Source organism: Myiozetetes cayanensis, unplaced genomic scaffold (genome assembly GCF_022539395.1).
Source record: "Myiozetetes cayanensis isolate MyiCay16 unplaced genomic scaffold, myiCay2020 scf2-11, whole genome shotgun sequence".
NCBI classification, from domain to species: domain Eukaryota; kingdom Metazoa; phylum Chordata; class Aves; order Passeriformes; family Tyrannidae; genus Myiozetetes; species Myiozetetes cayanensis.
The window spans coordinates 24,164,917-24,187,257 of NW_026087411.1; the positions used below are offsets into that span (position 1 = coordinate 24,164,917).

The 22,341-nt window shown below is 39.7% G+C and overlaps 1 protein-coding gene across 2 annotated transcripts; it reads right to left on the reverse strand.

Moving 5' to 3' along the window:
• Positions 1–480: 480 nt before the first annotated feature.
• KCNG3 (potassium voltage-gated channel modifier subfamily G member 3) lies at positions 481–15,523 on the reverse strand. Of its 2 annotated transcripts, none has more exons than XM_050316342.1 (2): positions 14,818–15,523; positions 481–6,296 (listed from the first exon to the last, which is right to left on the reverse strand). In XM_050316342.1, the coding sequence occupies exons 1-2, from the start codon at positions 15,438–15,440 to the stop codon at positions 5,651–5,653; spliced, it is 1,269 nt and encodes a 422-aa protein (XP_050172299.1). In that variant the 5' UTR covers positions 15,441–15,523; the 3' UTR covers positions 481–5,650. The 2 variants fall into 2 exon arrangements, with proteins under 2 accessions (XP_050172299.1, XP_050172298.1); XM_050316341.1 differs by having other exon boundaries at positions 14,785–15,521.
• Between the last annotated feature and the right edge of the window lie 6,818 nt (positions 15,524–22,341).

Sequence of the window (22,341 nt, forward strand, 5' to 3'; positions counted from 1 at the left end):
ATTGATTGTGATTATTTTTGGAAGTATTTTGAAATGGCTGCATTTAAAGAATGAAGGCAGTGTCTCAGATCCATTCAAAATAATGTATGGATTGCATTGGTGAAATTTCTGGTTATGTTGATATTCCAGAATGAATACTATGTTACTATGTCGATATTTGTGTGTTTCTTTGTTTGGTTGCTTTTTTGTTCTGGGTTTTGTTTTAGGTTTTTTTCTAATATAAGTAAGTTTCAGTGAACTTGAAGACGAATTCCATCCATTTTTCTAGACTTGTTTTTATAAATAATCCCCCAGGAAAAATATATGTGTTGTATGGCTTCTTTTTCATTTTGTTTTGACAGTTCTGCAGTCCACAATTATGATAGATATTCAGTTGGTAAAGAAAAGCCCTATGTAGCTTTATTTTTTGCTTCAGACTAATTTCTGGATCAAATATTCAAATTTTATATTGATTAAAACTCCTAGGTTCTAAATGGCAGACTTCTCAGTAGTCAAAAACTGTTAAAGGAAAGAGTTCTTTTCGAGGTACAGTACCAATACAAATAGCCATGGAATTCACTTGTTAAAAAGAACACATTTTATAAACATTTGTGCTTTGACCACTAGTCCGTGAAATACAGCAACAAGGCCAGCAAATTTTATTATGTGATTTTATCTATCTAATTCTGTATTCACATAAAAACCCCCACATTTATTTCCTCTTAAAATTACAGCATACATTTTTCTTTACAGATAAGCAAACAATATATAAAATTAATGTTCTACAAAATGATAGACATTTGCATTTGTAAAGAATAAAGGACTCTAAAATGTGTAGTTTCAAACATCCATATTTTATTAATTTGACCAAATATTTATATTATCCTTCTTCAGTGGCTCTTAAAATTTGTTGACAGATTGACAGTCTTGATTCCTCACTGGGGAGCCTTCTTGATGCTTAACCTATCCTGTTGTCTGCAAAAGATACTCCCTAATTTGTGTTGCTCTTCGCAGGCTGTAAATCATATTAGTTTTTTACCATGAAACCAGTGTTTTGTTGTTTCTTCCCTGTGTGCTGGGGCAGCTCTTCAGCTAGTATAAACTGTTACAGCTCTAGCAAAGCTGGAAGATTTTTCTCACTAAGTCTCCATGTTTTAAACAGGGATCTGTTTTACGTAGCAAGTTCAACTAGCATCACATATCCTGACCTGCATGTTTGCTTTCACAAGTAACAGAAAATGAGAGCCAGCTTCCTTTTTTTAAACCACAGTAACTTCTTTTAAATAAAATGGTATATTTTTTGCTATGCACAGCTTATTTAATTTTCCAGCAAATGTTTCTTAGAAGCTCATCTGAAATAATAATTTAAAAAATTTTAAGGTACTTCAAATGATCCAACTTTAATCATCAGTGTAATCCGGAACCTCTTAGGTGAGATAAAATTCAGAGCACAGCAGACCTTGTTCATTATGCTGGTTCCCAGGAAACTGGCTGGTTTGGCTGCTGAATTTAGCTGGCTGGTGTGTGCATATGACCACTTCTTGGCATACATTCAGATCTGGTAGAATTTTTGTAGCTGTTACCCAGAGGGGAATAAACAAGTGTTTTGAACCCAAAAGGGCTTTAGTTTTATATTTTTTTGGAATCAGAATAACAGTTCCTTTATGGGCAGAAATTACATACATGATATTAAAACTGAGTGCCTTTTCCTTTAAATACATGGGCATCAAGATACAAATCTTATATTAACAGGATTTTTATCTTCCTCAAACTTTCTGCTATGCACAGCAATATAAGCCATTGTACAGTAAGAATGAATATCACATTTTTAAATGGCTGATCCTTATGTTGATAAGACTACTTCAAATCATCAGTCAATCAAACTATTTTTTTTTTGTTGGTACTCATCAAGACAATAGTTTCCAAGTCTTACATCAAGGGAAATGATAATCTTCCATTCTTTGTGATATCTGGCATGATGTTTCACGTAGAACTATAGAAAGAAAATATCCTAGACAGCTTTCCATTCCAGTGATTTCATTAATGATCAAATACTTTTAAGTGACATGCAGTACCTTGAATGATTACAGCCAATATATAGTTCCAAATAAATCAGTCCTAAGTTTAAACCTAGTATATAACATATGATTAACCTTTAATGTCATCAGACCATACAATGGCAGTTCAAAACTCATTGATACTGGTTTTCATTTTAGATGAACCAAAATGCTGGATCACAAATGTATAAGCTGTCTTTGTTTATCCCTAGTTTTATACTATTTTATACTATTTGTATTTCCTCTAATTTGTTCCAACTGGGAATGTTTCCGATAGAGAGAGGTATTGCCTGTGAAGTCTTTTCTTGTCTAGGCAATGATTAAAGATGAACCAGCTTGTCTTCCCTTGGCTTTGAAATGATGGACTTAAAAATAGTGCTGAAACTGTTTTACTAAAATTTTACTTAAGACTGTATTTTACACAGACAGTCTCAAGTAAAATTTTAGTAAAACAGTTTCAGCAGTTTACGCTTATTTTTGACTACACATATATTTTTTGTAGTTTCACTAAGAAACCTGGTCCATTGAAAATAAGATGACATATATTACTAGAGGTCAGGAATTTTATTTAGCCTGTTTTAAGGCTACCATGGAGATTACTTTATTTCATCTTGGTTTGTAAGGAAACTAAAGCCTGATAACCTGATAAGTCACTGATAACCACACAACAATAAAAACAGAAAGGAAAAAAACCAACCCAACAAAAAGCTCCACCCCAGTATCTCTCCCTAGTGCACTTATATTATACAGTAGTTTCAAAATATTTTATTGTAACTCAAAAAATATATTAGGTCATTCTGTTCACATTTTACCATATAAAAATTGAACATAAACTGTTAAAAAAACACAGTATGACTTAAGATAATCTCCACGGACCTGTTCCTTTACACAATTACTTTCATTGGATTACCTTTTTACACTGGGAAAGGATTCTTTAGCTGAAAAGTACTTTATAAAGGATTGAACAATTTGTTTGTATACCATGTATAGTCCAGATAATTGAAAACTTCCTGTCCTTAATAGCTTATACAAAATGATTCATGGTGCAAATTGGTATTCACAAGTTATTATGTGCATTAATTTATATTTTCTTCTTTGTACAGGCATCTAAAGATTAGATTTATAGGTAGTGCTGAAATGCATTTTTTTTGGCTTGAAATCAAGATTGCAATACACTTCATTTCACATTCTGTATGGATTTCAAACTATTGCCATCATGATGATGGTTTGGGCGTTTTGTGGAGGAGGGTTTTTTGAGCGACCTTAAAACACTCATTTCAAGACAAAGTATTGGTTTGGTTAAGCACAATACATGGACAGAAGAGAAAGCAGGTTTTAAGGAGTTTTATGAAAAACAGTATTTTTCCCAAGCATTAAAAACAGCACATGAAAATCTGTAGGGTTAAGTTCTTACATGGGATTTTTAACCTATTTTAATGGGAAAAAATTGGAGCAGAATACAAAAAAAAACCAAACAATTGCAATTTTCTCCTTGAAAATGGTTTTGATACTGTCAAAATAACTTTTCATTAGAAGATGAAAATGTCATTTTCTTCAACAGCTGTGTTTGGATTAAAGTCTGAAATTTCAATTTTGTCAAGGAGGAAATTTTTTTGAGCAGAAAAAAAAATTTCAACTGACTATAATATATAATATATGCAGGATATATATAGGTACACATGCAGGAATACAGAGCCAGCATCTCTGCTGGTGTAGAACATCTAAGTGTCTCTGAAGTCACAACTTGCCTAACTAACATCAGCTGTGAATCTCACCTAAAAAAGAAATTTTTGCTGATCTCATATTCACCTCTCTGTGGAATGCTGTTTTCTGAGCAACATGATTCTGACATAAAAGGCATAAATAGAGTAGTATAGGGAACTACAGAGCTAATCTTCTGAACACCAGAACACATGAGTGTCAAGGAACAGAAGTATGGCTGTAACGGTTCCTAATAATGCAGTATTAAAGGGAAAGTCGAACTTGTCTGTAGGAAGGCTACTAAGATTCTCTTCAGGTCTTCAGAAAAATTGTGTTTGCAATGTAATTCTCTAAGACTACTAAAGGCTAAGACCACTTAAAATGATAATGGATTTTTCAGGTCTCAGGTAGAGCCTTCAGTGTACTGGTTATTGACCAATGTGGCAGGTCTGTTTGAGTGAGCAATTACAGAGATATGTTTTCTAGGTGGTACTCATTTTACTTCTAAAGCTTTTAACAATTACATATATAAAAGATGCCTCTACAACACATAATAGTAAATGCAGTATTTTCAGGCAAGCACACCGAATTCAGCTATGCTGATGACTCTGAACTTCCATGTTAGTATGAAAGCTCCCTGTTGATGTTTATTGGTACCCAAATTTGTAAAGCTGTACCTTAATGTGTGTTAGTATCTAATTGCACATTTTTATGTAGTAGCCTTTCAGAATTATACTGAATGATGCTATTAAGCAGCATTTTCTAGTTACATTGGAGAATACATCACTTTGCCAAGTGCAACTCACATGTCCATATTTACTTTCTTTGGTATGCTCTGGGCTTTTTACATCTGTTTTTAAAACTTTCATTAAAATTTATCCTTCAGTAAGGATTCCAGAATTTAAAGATGATGAGTGTCATCTGACAGGGAGCAGCTACTCTTGTTTTCCAGTGCTTTCTCAAGTGATGAAATCTTATAATTTGTCTTGGAGAACTCTCATTATGATACCTATGTTTAATTAAATGGGGTGAGGAGGAAGGGGAGAAAAATCTGTGCTTATGAACATGTAATTTCACATGGCTGGAGCTGAACTCAATGCATGTAAAATTTGGAGAGCTCCCCCAGTAAGCTACCAGCAAATATATGTATCAATCCAGGATTTCTTATGCTGATCTTTGTAAAGTACAGCACTTGCTTCTATTTACAATTTGGTTCCAGAGAAGAAATTAATTGTGACTAAGAAAGTCCCTGCTACAACATTTGGAGGTGGACTTCTTGCATTTCTTTGCGAATTACCAAATTCAGAACAATGGGTTTACAGAAGATTGTGTGCTTCATCAAAGATCAGAATCAGGCCTCAACGTTTTTTGTCCTACAGACCTATATTCTTCATCTTTCCTGAGTTACAGAACCAGCTCTACTTTGTTGCAAAGCTCAAAAGTAGCAGTGATTCTCCAATATATAGCTTGGTTATCTGAGTTAAAAGTGGAGATGCTTCAGGCAAGAAGTTATCAATGCCTCTGTGGAGCATTTAAATATTGAAATCTTTGAAAAACTTCTGCTACACAGCACTTAGACTGGTTTAGGATATAATTACAGGAATGACAGATCTCAGTGTTGAGCCCATTTTTTGTTCTGCTTTTGTGTGGGAAGGCAAACTGGTCTGGCTGAGGACTTCTGAATCCTCTTTGTTAATTTTGTTCTTTCAAATTTGAAACATCACTCCCTCTCCTTGCAAGGTGCCCAAGGCAAATGGCCATCCTTCCTGTCTGAATGGTGACGGGCTTTCTCCAGGCTGCCGAGAATGTTGTTCCACAGGACCATCCAGTCAAGGAGGACACGTGAAGGGACCTTCCACCTTTCTCTTCTAAGACAAAGCTTAGCAAGTAACTACAACAGAATGCAAGTTTGGTCAATTTAAGAATTCAGCAGAGAGGCTTCTACTGTACCTAGCAGATCGGAACTTGAGCTCATGGTAACACTGCACAAAACTGTGATAAATGAAAGTGATCGGCAAGGCTAATAAAACGATGCCACTAACCACACAAATTCCTCCAAGAATCCTTCCTGGTACAGTGATGGGACACATGTCACCATAACCAACTGTGGTCATTGAGATGATTACCCACCAACAAGCAGCAGGAATGCTGGCATAATCCTTATTCTTTGTTCCCAAGTCCAACCCATTTTCAAGAAGCTGGGAAAGTGCACTGAAAATTGCCATAGCAACACAGATAAAGACAAGTAGCATCACCATCTCTCTGTAACAACGCTTCAGAGTCAGACCAAGTGTTTGAAGGCCAATGAAATGACGGGCCAGTTTAATCACCCAAAAAATCCTCATCATTCTTAAGACCCTCAGAGTGACTCCAGCCCTCTGAAGCTGTGAATTTTCCCCTGTGAAAACTGTCATTAGAACAGAGATGTAGTAAGGAGTAATTGCCAGCAAATCAATGATGTTGAGAGGTCTTCTGACAAACTCACACTTGTTTTTGGAGACGATGAACCTCACAATGCATTCTGCAGTGAACCAGCCTATGCAGATAGCTTCAATTATCCTGTGAAAAGAAACAAAGTACAACATTTATGCTCTGTGCAAATGCTTCAGTGGATGTTCGGTTTATTCACGGATATTACCAAATTGACACTTAGACTTTCACAGACAACAAACAGAAAGCCACACAATTCTTATCCTGCGCATGTGGCATTGGATTTCAGCAATTAACCTGAGGATCTAGTGAGAGTTTAAACTGCTAATTGTTGAGAACTCACTCACTGATTGTTTTCTTTGAATTATAGACTGCTACTAGTCACAGTACTGGGCAAACATGACAGAAACTAGAGCCCTACAGGAAATGGTAGGCCTCCAGTGCCAATGTGCAACATTATCTGGAACGCCTGGGGTTTGGGTTTCTTTCGTTCATTCGGTTTTGGGGGATTTTGTTCATTTTTGTTTGTTTGTTTAAATCTGTGAGGTCTGATCCACATGGGAATGCCAAGGGCTGTAGGTCAGTGAACTGACAGTCTGTGAACAGCAATGTATAGAACCAGACTGCTAAACTAAAATGGAAGTGCAGACAGAGTAGGCAGAAATCAGTTTTTGCATTGGATAATTCATGCAAATTACTTCTTCAGGAACCAACCTAAACCAGTCTATCTGATCTGCATCCCAAACGGGACTTACAGAATTATATTCAGAACTTTACAGGTATTGCCACTAAATGCAGATGGTATTTCATTTTTCATCACTGGGTACACAAAGTACTAAGCTTGTGTCCTCCCATTTACCACAATGCTCTGCATTATTGATTTTTTTTCTTTTGCTTTAAATGCAGTTCCACCTAAACTACATTGCAGAAAAAAAATCAAGGTAACCAAATGTTAAGGTAACAGGCAAGATCATCTTCTTGCCAAATACAGAAGAAATCCTGGAAGGGGACTGCAGTATGTTCTTAAATATTTTCAAGTCCCAGTGCATTGAATGAGACTTGAGAATATCTCAACTTGAAACCAGTGGAAGGTAGAAACAGAAGATAAAAATGTTGCTCAAAGATTATTTAGTAACTGTTGTGCATGTAGTTGCAGATCTTAAGATTTCAGACTGGGCTCACTTTTTACTACATAAGGGAATGGAAGCTAATATTTCCCTAATTCCTCTGTTTATCTTTTTCAGCAACACTTTAAACAAAGAAAAAGCCCATCACTTATGCCTTCTTGTACCAACAGGTCTGAAACCAAACTGGTGTGAGATTGGAGATTTGAAAATACTACTAGAAAATACAATCAAAGCTGTTTTGCTACTGCAAGGGCCCTAACAAGGTAGTCTCTGTTGAAACATAATGATAATCCAACTGTCATTTCAAAGCTAAACTTTTGCTTCCCTAATACATCTGCATAATTTTTTACCAGCTCTGAAATCTATTGCTATTATTGAGTGCCCTGTTAGAAAGACAATATTCTCTTCTAACTGATGTAATTATGGACTCTATAAGCTTTTTCATAAAAGTTTCATACAGTAAATTTTTATTAATTTAATATGGCTCATTCATTCTCCTGAGTTCTAAGCTAAAACTGGAAGAAACAGTAACAGTCAGTTGATGCAAAATCACAAGGTACACTCTAATTCCAGCCGCAACAAGTTTAAATGAACATAAATTAATTACTTATAAAAACATTCATTCATATAAATTCAGACCTTGTTTTTATTTTTTCATGAATAACAAAGAAAGTTCTATAGGCAAGTAGTCTTTCTTTATAAAGGGCTTATAAAACATTAGTTCGTGTTAGTACCTTTTGCTGGAAAGGCCTTTGAATTTCAAAACCAGTTTGTCCTTAAGAATTAGATGTTCTCTTAAAAATTAAGCTTTTGAAGGCTTCCTTTATGTTGAAAAAAATTAAAGGAAAAAAGGTTAATGGGTAAGTTCACTTAAATCCTTTTTACATATGATAAGGAAGTATGTAAGACTTTCCCCAGTAAAATCAAACAGCAAGATCACGGTAATGGACACACTGATGAAGTCTGAATTTACTTATATGTTGGGTGGTTAAGATCTCGTGTAATGATTAAAAGAAAAATTGTATAATGATAGAAAGTTGCAACCAGGAATATTCAACAATTCCAGTAGACTATTTCATTACATTTTATGAGATTTCTCTGGTAGTGCTCCCTGTATCCTATGACATGAAGCATTTAAATTAAAAAGAAATTTGTAATTACATAATTTAAAGCTTTTTCACTTGGTATTTTCTTCTGATGCCCTGATAATGTTGGAAGTGTGACTCCTCCATTTTTGTCACACGTTAGACACATCTCTGGCTTGAGCTTTAAGGAAGTTAGTTTCTGATTGTTGTGATACAATAGAAATTTTCTTTATGATCAGCCTTGATTCAGTGGTTCAGTGTAACTTTGGGGAATAGTTGTACAAGTAAAAATCCATTCAATATTATCAACCCATTGTTTTACTTTGGCAGTTCCTATCACAAGAAATAGTGTAAATCAGTAATACTTCCGCAGGAAGGACTGAAGAAGCATTTATTGTAGAACAGATTTGAAGAGAGGTAAGGAACGCCATTGATGCAAAAATGACAAAGCAAGATCAAGACAGTGGGAGATACATTAATGCCACTGTTACAGCTTGCCCTGCCAGTCCCTTTTTTTTTTTTCTTTCCTCTACTTACTTTTTGGCCATCAGTGCAACATTTTTCATTTTTTCTCTCTTGTCACTCCTTTTTGCCTGTGTAGATGGATTTTGGTAGTACTGGTGAATCCCATAAAACTGCATGCTTTGGTGAGAAAAACTAGAAACCTCTAGCATGTTGGGAAATCCAGATGCTACATATTACATTTCCACTTTCAGATCAAGTCCTCCTCTCCTTGCAGTGACTTTTATAGCTAACCTTATTAGTGGGTAAATAACATCTAATAAGGAAAGCAAATTTAGCAGTTAGCCTTCCAGATAACTGAGTCTGAAGTTAAAGCCAAAAAAAAAAAGGCATGTACTCAGAAGACTAAGGTACCTGTATTCTTTGTAATCTTAAAATATTTTGTGCATATTCACAGGGCAGACTGCTTTTATTGCCTTTGCTTGGAATAATGCTGTATTAAAATCTATAACTATATAATTAAATAATGACTTTATTTTGGAAAATGTAGTACCTATAAACTTCCATCGTAGTTTTTGGTTGTTTTTCCCCCATTAGTTCAGTTTTAAAATAGCTGGTATTCAAAATGGAGAGGGGGAATTAAAAGGAAACACTTGAAGACTCTTCCCCCAGAATTTATAAGTAATCAGAGAAAATACTAAGACCTAGTTTTTATTCAGTTACAGGATATTTTTGCTCAAACTTATTGTTCATTGTCCAAGACATAAGCACATCAAAGAGGGTATTTCTCATGAAATTTTAAGCCACTTGGTACTTAATAGTCTTTCAAGATTTCTCTGTTGCGTATAACTTTCTCTCAGAATAAGCTATTTTATGTACAGTGGATTAAGCCACTTCAGAAATATTTTTTTTCAATCACTAACAAGACTAGTTTGCTAGTACTAAAAATAAAAAAATCATATTGTGACTAGCTTAGAATGTTTCGACTTAGCTCTATTCTTTGCCCAAGCATGCCAGTTTGTATACTTTGAATATCCCCTGGTGAGTTGGTTGAAATAAAGCCAAAATATTCCTTAGTGTCACTATTACCTATTAAGGTTGTAAATAAAACATACACACCAACAAGACACATGAGGAAAACATGATTAAAGACAGTATATGACAGGATTAAAGATTAAAGTCTGTCAGCACTGATTTTTTTAAATTGTTGCTGAAGCCTATTTCCATGTAAAGCACATTAAACCTGAAAAACATCCAAGCAGTAGCCAGAATGATCAAATTCCTGCTCAGGAAGAATCCTTTATCATTTCAGCAAATGTTTGGGGGTTTATAATCCTTTTGAAATCAACAGGGCTTCCTTCTACAAGCTGAGGAGTAATGGCCATAGAACAGCAGTTCCCCTGCATTAAAAACCTTGCTGGGTTTTTTCCATTCTGTCTCTGCTTTGGTAGCAATAATATGTCTTGATACATTAAACTCTGCTGCCTTATGTGGGAGGTTGTAAGGATCCAGCACTCCCCAGGGAAGGGGCAAATGCCTTTCACAGCTTGAAGGGGATACCGGGATACAAAGATCTCAAGCCCTCAGCATCTTTGCCATATATGTTGAACATGACTGGTGAGTTTAACATTCTCCTGTGGCCAGACAGTGATATACATCTGTTCATTGTGTTACCTCTTTTCAAAAAAGCTTGTAAATTCAATAGAAGAATCCATGTCTGTGTTTTTAACTTAGGTTTGTAGTTCTATTCTTTACCTACAGCCCACTATTTTAACTTAGCAAAAATTTAGTGTTTGGGTTAGATCTTACACAGCAAAGGAAATCTTATTGGTTTTTTGAACAGATGTTGAACATGAACATTTAGGTTCTCTGAAATTCCACCACCATAAAGGAATAATGATTTTTGTGTGTCTAAAATTCAAATGTAACTCTTTAGGTAGATATTTTGCAGATATGAGAAAAAGTCCACTGGCACCTGATGAGAGATGCTGTTTGGGGAAGTTACTGAGTTTATTTGCTTTTGCTTAAGAACATAGCAATCATATAGGCTTGGTTGCTCAGTGATTATTTCAGCACAAACTTAATCATTATTATTAAGTAGAAAGGGGGCTAACAAGCTACTTGTAGTTAGAAAAAATAGTTTTAAGGCAAGTAGATAGAGCTGTGCTGGCAGTAAGTCAAGCAGCTTCAAATGATTTCCTATTACAGGCTTGAGAAGCTCTTTCTAAAAGATTAGGTTCACAGTCAGTGTATGGACAGGTCCTTGACTCACAGTATGCATCTGTTGGCACAGTTCAGAGGAGAGCAAAGATGACTTGCAATTGCCAGAAGCAACAGAAGGGGAAACAGGCATTCCTGCCGTCTGCTCCTAAACTCTACAAATCTTATGCAAATCTTAAGCTCTGATAAGTAAAACTTGCCATGGCAGGGAAGGGAGCAAAAATCTTAAAATGATATAAATTTAATAACTCAGCTTGCATCCTGAGAACAGGCCTGGGGAAGGCAATCCCTGTGCAATCAGAGAATTACACTGTCAGTGTCTGTAATGTCTGTGAAATTCCAAGGTTAGATTCCCCATTCCTCTCCTTAAAGCTTACTCTTGGAGTTCTCTGTTGCCCTCTAAAGGGTGTTACTCCAAAGGATAAGAATTAGCCGTAGGCTGTTTAACCTTTGAGAGCATGGTCACCATGAAAAGGCAGAACAACATGATGTGGTTTCTAAGAAAAGTTTGGTGGACTCAATTCCTCTTCTGCTGGAGAGGTGTTCATACAAGAAAAACAAACACAGCTGGTATTAGCTGGCAGCCGCAGTAACCCTTGCTGCAAACCTCATTAAAGAGGCTGATTTTGTAAATGCCAGAGTTAGTGACCCTCTCACTTGTGGACATGATGTCCAAGTAAGCTGGAGTAAGTAAGGTGCTTTCACAGCAGCTGCCCAAAGTGTTTCTGGGAATGGTTACCACAAGAATCAGCCACAGAAATTATCCACATGGCACTTTTCTGAACTGTAACATACTGGGGAAAGGGCAGGGGGTTTATTAGCAAGAATGTGAGAGACCAAAAATATCAGAGTTGCTGAATTTCGTGAGGTGGTTCTCACCTCACCTCAGTAGCTTATGCTGAGTTGAATAGTTGATTACATCCAAATCTACAGCCTCAGGATTTCTAGATTAGCCCATTCAATTTTCACTCCTAAAACTTTTCAAAATATGTTTTTTGAATAATGTAAAGTCTTCATGCTAGTAATTACAGTGCCATATAAGTCCAAGCTCACTTGAGTACAGCACCAATGTCACAATTTCTCTTAGGAAAAAATGTAAGTTATTGTATTACTATGTTAGATAAAATTTCTTTATTTTGATGAGGAACATTGGTTAATAAACAAAGGACAGAATTTATTGTCAAACTTTTAAATGTAGCAGAAACTAGTGGACAGTTTTTTAAAAGCCTTTTCACCTAAGATGGACAAGATTTCCAGAGAATGTGATCCCAGACACTCCTATGTGATTTCTGTGGTCAGGCTTTCAAATAAGCCATTTAGCTTCTTAGGTTTTCAGAACTTAACTAATTTTAAATGAAATAACTACAAACAGATGAAAATATAAACAAAAAAGGGAAATAAAGATGAAAACTGGGCACGCTAGGTCCAATCCTATGGCACATGTAAGCAGTTGTAACTAAACTAGATCACTCACTTAAAAGCAACTGCAGCTAACACACCTCTTTTTTCAGCTATAACAGGCTTTTTAGTCATGATGCAGCGTATATAATAAAGAGAGGACTGGTTCCACCTTGGTGGCCAGCTGTGGACAGAGAGGCACACATTTGTGCCTGTTTTCAATGTGTTCACCATCAGATTGTGATCAGTTCCTGTGCAATGAGAGCACATGGGTTAAGCCACTTGTGAAATGAACCAGTCTGTACCAGTGTTTACATACGACAGATTTTTGCAAGAAGATGGTCAGAAAGTGTTCAGCTGCAACATTTACAGTTATGTGTATTTTCTTCTTGCAATGCTGTGAAATATTATAGGTAGTACTGAAGAAACTCACCCCACCATTGATAGTGGTCCTTCTGGTTTTAATAGCAACCTTCACTGCCCTGGGAAGTGCTTAGCTATACTGAACCTTACAAGTACTTAGGACTTTATCCTTTTAACACTTTGTGTACAATATGCAGTTGTTCAAAAGAGTAATACACACGTTCTTGAAGACAAAGGCACTATGAAAGAAAAATTACACATCCTATGCCATGTTCCTCTGCAAGCTGAACTCTTTCAGTAAGAAAAAACTTCTTGTCAATTCCCACACCATGAAGATGTGAACAAAGACATGACAGATGTGGTTAATGCTATGCCAGTGCTGCATCTATTTTCACTTGTCTATTGGGACCATCTTGGCAATTTGCTGTTGTACAAAAAGATCACCAAGAGCATCCACTCTTTGAAATAACCTTGCAAAGCTTAAGTAATGCTTTTTAACTGGAAGAAACTATAAGAGCAACTTTTGACGTATCTGAATCTAAGCAGGCATCAACAGCTTCTCAATCTGCATCTGCTTTCTTTTTGTTCATAGAATTAATTCTTTGGCTCAACTACAATAAGAAATACAGGTGCAGTTTTCCATTAAGCTAATGGAAACTCTGAAAATACTTTCCAAGGAATTAATCTGGCTACTAAGATATAATATATCACATTCCAATTAACTCTATGGTAAAAGATGATGATTTCATAATGACAAGGCTGCAATTTCACTGTAGGGCTCTTTTAGCAGAGCAGAAGCTGAAAACTTTTTGTTGAGTATCCTGTCTGTTTTAAAAGGGAGAAGCTAGCAAATAACAGAAATGTTTACTTCTTTTGTTATATGTCATTCTTATTTATGAGAGAAATTCTACCAGAAACGGTCTCAATTTTGCTCTCTAGGGAACAGGAGAGAGGGAAAGAGAGGAAGCAGGAGAAGGAGAGCGAGCGCAACTATACTTAAGTCAGCAGAGTTGCATCAATGTAACCTTAACCTGAGGTCACAAGAAGATGAAAAAGGTTTGTTCTTACTAGTAAGGCTCGGGATAGAGCCTTATACCCCATGCCCTGGTTTCTGCATCTGTTTTGCAATGTTTAGTGTGCTTACATACGTTTTATCTAAAGGAAATGTAAACATTGTAACATTCATACACTGGGGTGCTTATATGATGCATTTGCAAGAGCTCAGTGTGTAGTTTCATCATCTCCTGTGTTTCCCACATAGAGAATCTGAGATGGAAAGGCAGGGGGCATAAGGCTGTTCCCCCACACGTGATTTTACCAGAGCAGAATCCTAACAAGCACTGGATCTGCTCCATCAGAAGGACTTGCATGAATACATCCAGAGTGCTTACAGGATTGTGCTTTTCCCAGAGGAAAAGACAAGGGAATTGCATTCTTTTCGAGTTTTAGTCTCCCCCTTTTTTTTCCTCCACCCCCTCCCCCCCCAATCGTAAGACCTGAAATGATCTTCCGAGTGTCTAAAGTTCTCTGTGTGGGTAAGGAGTCCCGTAGCCTCTTAAAGAGGGGCAATTAGGGCTCGAAGATCCTGCACGGAGGGAGGCACCCTTACTGAGAATAGGAGCCGTATCCCGATGGCCCCGCTCCGCTGCCAGCGCACCCAGACCCGAGCGTGCCGGCGGCCCCGGCCCGCCTGTCGTGCGGCCGCTCCGGGCGCCCCCCAGCCCGTGCCCTGCGCTCGGGGCCACCGGAGCCCGGCGGGAACCGGAGCTGCGGAGCAGCACCGATCCGCCGACACCCTCACATCCCCACGCAGCAGCTTCCGAGCTCAGGGTCGGCGTTTTTAAGCGCGCAGACGATCAGCGCCGGCGGCAGCTACAGCCACGGACGGTCAAGACGAGGGGCAGAACACACTGGACGTGACACACGGGGACCGGACAGCGGGAAAATAAAGGATCCTCCTACCCTGAGGGCTCCCTCACTGACTCTGCTGTGTACCTGCTCTGCTCCTCCATGCTGCGGTTCCCCGGCGCCCGCCACTCGGGCAGGGTGCTGGCGCACAGCACCACCATGGACACGATGACGAAGAGGATGGAGACGGTGGCCAGGACCTGGGCGGCCACGGAGGACGTGGGCTCCTCGAAAGTCCTCCTCATCCTCTCCAGCCACTTCCCGCCCTCGGCTCCCGGCGGCCGCCTTCCCTTGCCCTCGAGGCCGCCACCCGGCTCCCCTGGCGGCTCCTCCGCCGCGTAGTAGGTGTACGTCTCTGACATGCGGTCGTCGAGGCGGCGCTGGCAGCAGTAGTCGAGGTGGGAGCCCTCCAGCCCCCAGTAGATCATCTCGTTGTAGAAGGAGAGCTCGCACATGTGCGGCACGAAGCGCAGGTGGCCGTGCCGCACGTATAGCATGATGAAGCCGAAAGCCTCCGAGTGCCGGTCGAAGAAGTACTCGTTCCGCTCCCGGTCGTAGTCGTCACACACCTCCAGCACGTCCTTCTCCGACAGGCAGCCGTGCAGGCGGCTCACCCGGCGCAGCGGAAAATCCTTTAACACTTCCCGGGAGAAGGAGTACCGGGTGCCCCCGACGTTCAACACCACCGGGGGGCCGCGGCCAAAGTTCATGGCTTGGGCGGGACGGAGAAGGGGAAGCGCGGGCAGGGCAGGGCGGCGAGCAGGGGGCAGCGCGGGCGGCGGCGGCTGCCCCGGCTCCGGCTGTGCGCGTACGGCTGGCGGCTCCCGCTCGGCGACGGGGCGGGCGACAGGCGGGGACGGAGGGAGGGAGGAACGGCGGGAGAGGCGCCCCAGCAGCCGCGCAGGAGCGGAGCGGTCCCCCCGGCGATGCCTCGGCGATGCCGCTCGCAGGTGCCGGTGCGGGCTCAGCGCCGGGGGCGGGAGGGCAGCTCCGCGGGGCCCCGCCGGGGCGGAGGCGCGGCCGCGGGCATGGCGGGACCGGGGAGCTCCGCACCCGGCGCAGCTTCGCTCCGGCGGTGCCGGTGCCGGCTGGCAGGCGAGCGAAGGGCGGTGCGGCGGGATGGGGACACGCCTCCTCCCCCGCCCGCGCACATGGCGGAGCGGAGTGGGGCGGGGGTTGCCCGTGGCTCCCGCCGCGGACCCTTCCCATCAGAGGGTTTCGGAGCCCCGTCCCCGCCACCCCGTTGCCCTCTCCGCCAAGCGGCACTTGGCCGAAGTCGTCCACCAAACGCAAGTGAACGTTTTTCCTTCCCATCTAAAAAAGCTCGAAGTGAAGCGTTTGAGCGCGACTCAGCTCGCTCCTTGTTCGCGGCAGCCGACGGCCAGCGCCTGTCGCTCCCGTCTCGTTAGTTCGCCTGCCGGGGCGGGCGGTTCCGGCTCCCGGTCCCCGGCACGGCACGGCACGGCACGGCACGGCAGGGCGGTGGCTGCAGCGCTGGGCTGCCCCGCAACACGCAGGTTTCCTATTACAGCCCGTCCGCCCCTGCCCTTCGCCGTGCACATCTGGATAGGGAGACTCTTCTCTTTTTACTTCTCCGATACGGTATGGACACCAGGAAGAGTGTTCTTCCCTGCTTCAGTCCATCTCCGTCTCAGGTCTCTGCTCGTGCAGCTTCCTGAGTTCTTGTTTCCTACACCTGTCCACAACAGTAAACCAACTATTAGCTCCCACGACCCTGTCTGCATTCTAAAGCTTTAATTTCATTTGGTTGCATTAAGTACAGGGAGTTAATTTCCGCTGATTTTTTTTTATTATTCATTTTTTTACCCCAATATGACAATTCTCCAGGCTTGAGGTATTTTCTAGGCTTATTAACGTCTGTAACATCATGGGGTAAAATCAGACAAGATACAGTTCTCCCTTTCAATGAGATGCTTCCAGTTGTCAGGAAAAAGGGCAGGCGAGTATATCTTTTTTAAAGTAATGCCGAAGATTTGTCACTCACTGTGTCTTTAAAAAGACATCCAGATTAAACCAGAGTTTTGCCATCCCCGTTGTTTTTCGCTCTAGATATATGCACTCTGGGTTGGGTTTGGTGATTTTTGTTGCCCTTGCTGTCCTGTTTACCACCTTTATCAGGTGATATTTTTAAGGCACATTTAGGAGTATCAAAATAAATGAATAGTCGTCTAATTGTGTATTAAAAATTATGGGTGTTTTCTTAAGTAGAATGCGATTAAGCGCTACTATTTTTAAGCCTATTTGTCATCTTCTAAAAAATACTTCTGGAGAGATTCGAATAAATGTCCCCGTTACCACGAAGAGAATCTTACGAGCTCTTGTTGTTATAAAGTGTTGCCACTAGAGGGCGCGGTTAGTCATTATTCCCTGTTTGTTTCCCGATTTTTACCAGAAACCCACCTAAAGTCCAGCTGCAAAATGTAGTCAAGTACACACGCCAGCGTGTTGTTGCGCAGTAAGGTCATTTTTTATCTCCGTTGAGTCATGCTGATGTCTGTTTTCACATAGCTGGAAAGGTTTTTCTTTCCAGTGGCTGCGTTCATAGAACCATAGAATCATCTCCATTGGAAAAGACCTTGAAGATCATTGAGTCCAACTGTTAACCCAGCACTGCAGAGTCCACCATTAAACCATGTCCTTAAACACCACATCTACACATCTTTTAAATACCTCCGGGGATGGTGACTCAACCACTGCCCTGGTTCAGCTAATGTATCTTGGCTGCTTGTTAATTTTATAAGCAACAAACACTTTTAAACCTCTTCACCCTCCTTTGATGTGTATGCTTCTGTATTGCATTCTTTCAGGAACAGTCACTAGAAAATCTGTTCGAAAATTAAGCAGCAAAACCTCACTAGAACTCTGACAGTGCTAATGAATTATCCAGGTGCTTTTGGCTGAGCAATTTGTCAGGCTTCCTGCTCCATATGTTCTAACCTGCTCCATCCCTCATAGGGAGCTCGCAGGGGAAGAGGGCAGAGTACAGGTAGCATGGCCTGAAGACACATGTTTACTAACTGTATGGAAACGTGTGTTGGAGTGTATGTTCTAGAAATCATTTCAAGATGAACAAAGCTTTATTGGCTGTGTTTAGAAGCTGTATGGCAGAACAGGTAAAGTGCTGGCCTGACAAGGCTTTATCTTTTAAAATGCACTGCTTGATGAGGTATTGTGGGTTGATTTGAAGCCTATGCCTATTTTTGGTTTTCAGTTTCTTTTAAATATAGAATAAAATTATTTCCTCCTTCAGAATAATTTTGTCAGACATTCAATATAAGCAAAGCTAACCTGGCAACAGGGATGTTTTCTTTTCCTCCACATGTTCAAATTTAGTTATTTTAGTTATAATTACTGACTTCCAATTGAGAAGATTTATTCCAGGGAGCTGGTGTCAACAACTGTAGAGAATATCTTTTTGCACCAGGAGCAGCAATTTATCACGACCAAAACCTTAGATTTTAGACAGAATTTACAGTCTTTCAATTTTGAGATTGGTTACCCCACTGGAGTTCTGGAGTTGCAGGTTTGTAGTAAATTTGTAGTAATTCACATTGTTTCATGGTAATTACTCAGAATTTACAAGTGTCAATTCAGTAGTTGTAATATATATGTCTTAATTTTTTGTTGTTGTTGTTGGTGTTTAGTGATTGAATGTCTTAAGAAATTTGAAAAAATGAAATAGCCTGAAAGAGACAAAACACTGAAGACTTTGTGTGACCATATGCAAAACATTTAGTAATATATTAAGAAAAAAGATCTTCTTAAAGGTTATTGTGTAAAAAACAAAATCAAAACAAAACAAAAATATGTTTGAAAGTGCCATCTGTATTGATTTGAAAGATGGTACCTAATTAGTAAAAAACAAGTGAACCAATAAATCCATGTAAGTCAACATAGAAATTAGTAAAGATTATTCAACCTATATGTTAAATGGTGAAGTATGAGGCTTAAAGGGAATCATTAGAAGGACTGAACTGGCTAGTAATCTAAAATAATAGAAAGACCTCTTTCAAGTAGTTGAGTTCAGGTGGTTAAGGTGTTGGTTTGTTCTTGGTTGGGTTTCAGTTTTTAGGATCTGGATATACACATTGGGATGTTGAATCAAAACAATTAACACTTTTCCTGGTGTTATAGTTGTTATCATTTGCTGCCCAGGAGGAACTTTACAATTGATAGTAATTATGTAAAACTAGCTTTCTTTGTGTCAACATTTATTTTCAGGGCTTGTACTGTGCTATTGCAACCTAGAAGTATTTAATGAACTTGAAATATTTTCTACAGCTTCCAAATCTTTCTGGCCCTGTGCTGAGACCGTTGCTGTGTGACACGTTGCTGTCTCCAACAGCTGTGTGTTCTGAGTGCAGCTCTATACTTGCTTTTAGAAAAGAGAGTCTTTACTTACATTCTGTATGTGAACCTAGGGGTATAGTTTAATGGCAGCATTTTTCATAACTTGGGTGAGCTTCTGTTCCTACTGAGGTAGCTACTGAGTGCTGTTGACTTCAATACAAGCAAAATTGGATTTTAATGGGTTGTCTTCTATCAAGAATCTCAATTATTTATATGACCACAACCTGTAGGAACTTTAGCTGTGGAGCAGGTTGCCATGATGATAGACTTGTAAACACAGAACAAAAAGATCTTCCTAGCCAAGGAGTATGTACTGTATAACATGAAAAATTGTGGGGTGAAAACCCCAGTGCTTTTTGGTATCAAACATACTGCCATATTTGGCCATCTCTATCTTAATTACTTGAAAAGGCAATACATAAAAAACAGAACAAATGCTTCAAAAGTTCTGCATGCACAGATGGACTATGATTTGCATTTATCTTTTGTTTAGGTCTTGGGCAAAATTGGTTTCAAATAAATGTTTTTTTCTACATCTGACCTCTCCTCACCAAAGCCCCTCTACCTCAGTGTGATTTGTGGGCTACATAGAAAACCTTTCAGGAGATGATCCCATTGCCACATATAATTACCAAACAAACAGTCTAATGACAGATGCAGTTTGGATTGTCAGTGGCACCTGACATAAGAGTACAAGTTCCCTTGTCACTGAGGCACTTGTAAAAATCTGAATAATTTTGAATATAAATGTTTCTAAAAGTGGATGAATGACATTTAGTAGGGAGCTGGGTATTCAAATATATATACATGTGCACAGAATACAATCTGCAGTTGACATTTATAATGAGACTAACTTACTTCATGAAACGTGCTAACAGTTTGGGAAATATGGCTGTGAACAGTTAAGATTTGATACTGGAGAGTCAATGTATTTGTAGGTCAGACTGTGAGCTTTTTTAAATGTGAGAGACAACTGCCTTCTCTGTTGTCCTTCATCTCCATATTGAGAAAATCCCAGCAAAACTTCTTGGGCTAATTACTGGATGCTGGGCTAATTACTGAAGGCTGTTAAACTTTTCAATGATCGCTGAATCGAGTGAAGCCGTCTCGGACAGAGATGGGGAGTAATCCAGTTTGTTACATCTGACCTCCAGGCAGGCAGATATAAAGCACAGAGAGAAGGACATTGCTCGCCTGAGGAAGGTGATTAGAAGGAGACTTGCTAATGGAGAATTCAAAGGCATGAATGTATTCTCACAGGAGAATACAACATGGGAATGTGTTTTCATTTCACACCAGTGAGAGTCTGTTCTAAATGACTACCAAGGGGAAGGGAACAGTCTGCAGAGAAGATGGAGAGAAATGCTGGGATTTGGAGAAACCATGTGTATGGGTGAATCCAAAGTATGCTCTCAGAAGAGGAAGAAAACTGATCCAGGTAAATGCATATAAACATTATTTTCTTACAATTTACCTTTTTGGTTTGGTTTTCTGTTTGTTTGTTTTGGGGTTTTTTTGTTTTGTTTTAGGTTTTTGTTTTTGTTTTGTTGGTTTGTTTTTTTGATTTTTTTTTTGGACTAGCTAACATAAAGAGTTACTGTTGTGCTTTTTTTGTGGTTTGGGGTGGTTTTTTCCCCTTGCACCCTCAGCAAAGGCCATGAGCTCAGTTCTGTTACCTAAACATACAACGGAATGCCCTCCATTTTCTCCCCAGTAACAAGTTATAGGGCAAGAGAAAATGGCCCCAAGTTGTGCCAGGAAGGTTTAGATTGGATATTAGGATAAATTGATTCACCAAAAGGGATATTAAGTACTGGAACAGACTACCCAGTGTTGTGGTTTGAGCCACCATCCCTGGAGGTATTTAAAACGTGTAAATGAGACACCTGGGACATGGCTTAGTGGTGGACTTGGCAGTATTGGGTTAATGGTTGGACTTGATGATCTGAGAAGCATGAAGATTCCAACCTAAATGATTCCATGATTCTGTGATTTACCCTTTTCTCTACCTGCTGCTCCAGTAGTGCATGAGCATTTTTTGTCCTGTCCAACAGCCCCTGCAGATGTTCAGCATGCTGTACAGGGGACACTTCATACCTGAGTTTAGGTAAACGAATTGAGCCCTTGGCATCTGTTATGCCTCTTTGAAGGATAGAACCAGGAACTTGAAGTTGTGTTGGTTGGGACTCAGGTCAGATGCCCTGGTGAGTCAATCATGGTCTTTGGGAAGGGAATTCAGACAGCTGGGACTCTGAAATCCCATTGCTGGAGACTTCTGCAGAGCCATTGAAAACAGGACACAGCTCTGACTGCTTATTTAAAGGAGGTGATAAGCCTAGAGGTCTAATTAGATGGGATGTAATTACAGTGAGTTAGTGTCTTGCAAGCAGGATTTTACTGGATCCGTGGAAAAATATTCTAAAGCAAAGTTTCTGGAAATGCTGGTTAATTTGTTTTATTCCTTAGTGAGAAATTCTATACTTTTCCATTTTAGGTATCTAAACTCCTGGGGGAAGGAGAGGAGGGTTAGAAACTGTGTCTTGCTATTATACTGTCCTAAGCATCACACTTCAGAAGAAATAAAGGTAAATAAGGCATTTTTGAAAACTTTTTCACTTGTTTCCTGATGAATAGGGGAAGTAGTCCCTTCTTCTGCTCTTCACAAATGCAGTGTTCTTAACTACTGACCACTCGATTGTACCGAACTACAATAACTGATGCAGAATTAGGTCTTACCTAAGATTTGAGTGCACAAAATTCAGTCACTTTTACCCCTACATGCAGATTTTTATTTCTAAAAGGAATTATTCAGCATTTTAGTCTTATCATGTGTATTCTTCCAGAGGACCCATAAACTCTTCCTGTTTACTATACTAGTTTATGAAAATGATCAAGCTTGCCAACTTAAATATTTGCATGACTATTTAGAACTTAAAGATGATGATCAGATTCTTAAAATACTAAATCTGGAGTCAAATACTCATCCAGTTAAAATTAATAAACACTAGAGTAAATCCTTAAATTCTTGGTGAAAATGAGGTCAGACCTCTCCATAAAAATCTTTTTTTCTTGAGCCTTTCGGGGCACTGGAGAGTGCAGGGTGCTCATATCATTCTTCAGGACACAGGAAGACCTGGTTCTGCAGTGAAACGAGGTGTTAAAACCTTTGCATTATCGGAGCTTCAGGAACAACTGGAGCATAGCTCCATTACAGTTACAGGGAAGCCAATAAAGCCACTC

Excerpts from the sequence above, each read along its gene's own strand:
- KCNG3 (XM_050316341.1), bottom strand. The coding sequence starts at position 15,440 with ATGAACTTTGGCCGCGGCCCCCCGGTGGTGTTGAACGTCGGGGGCACC. Across the intron at positions 6,297-14,784 it reads TCAGTGAGGGAGCCCTCAGG|GATAATTGAAGCTATCTGCA; the intron begins GTAGGAGGATCC and ends TTCTTTTCACAG.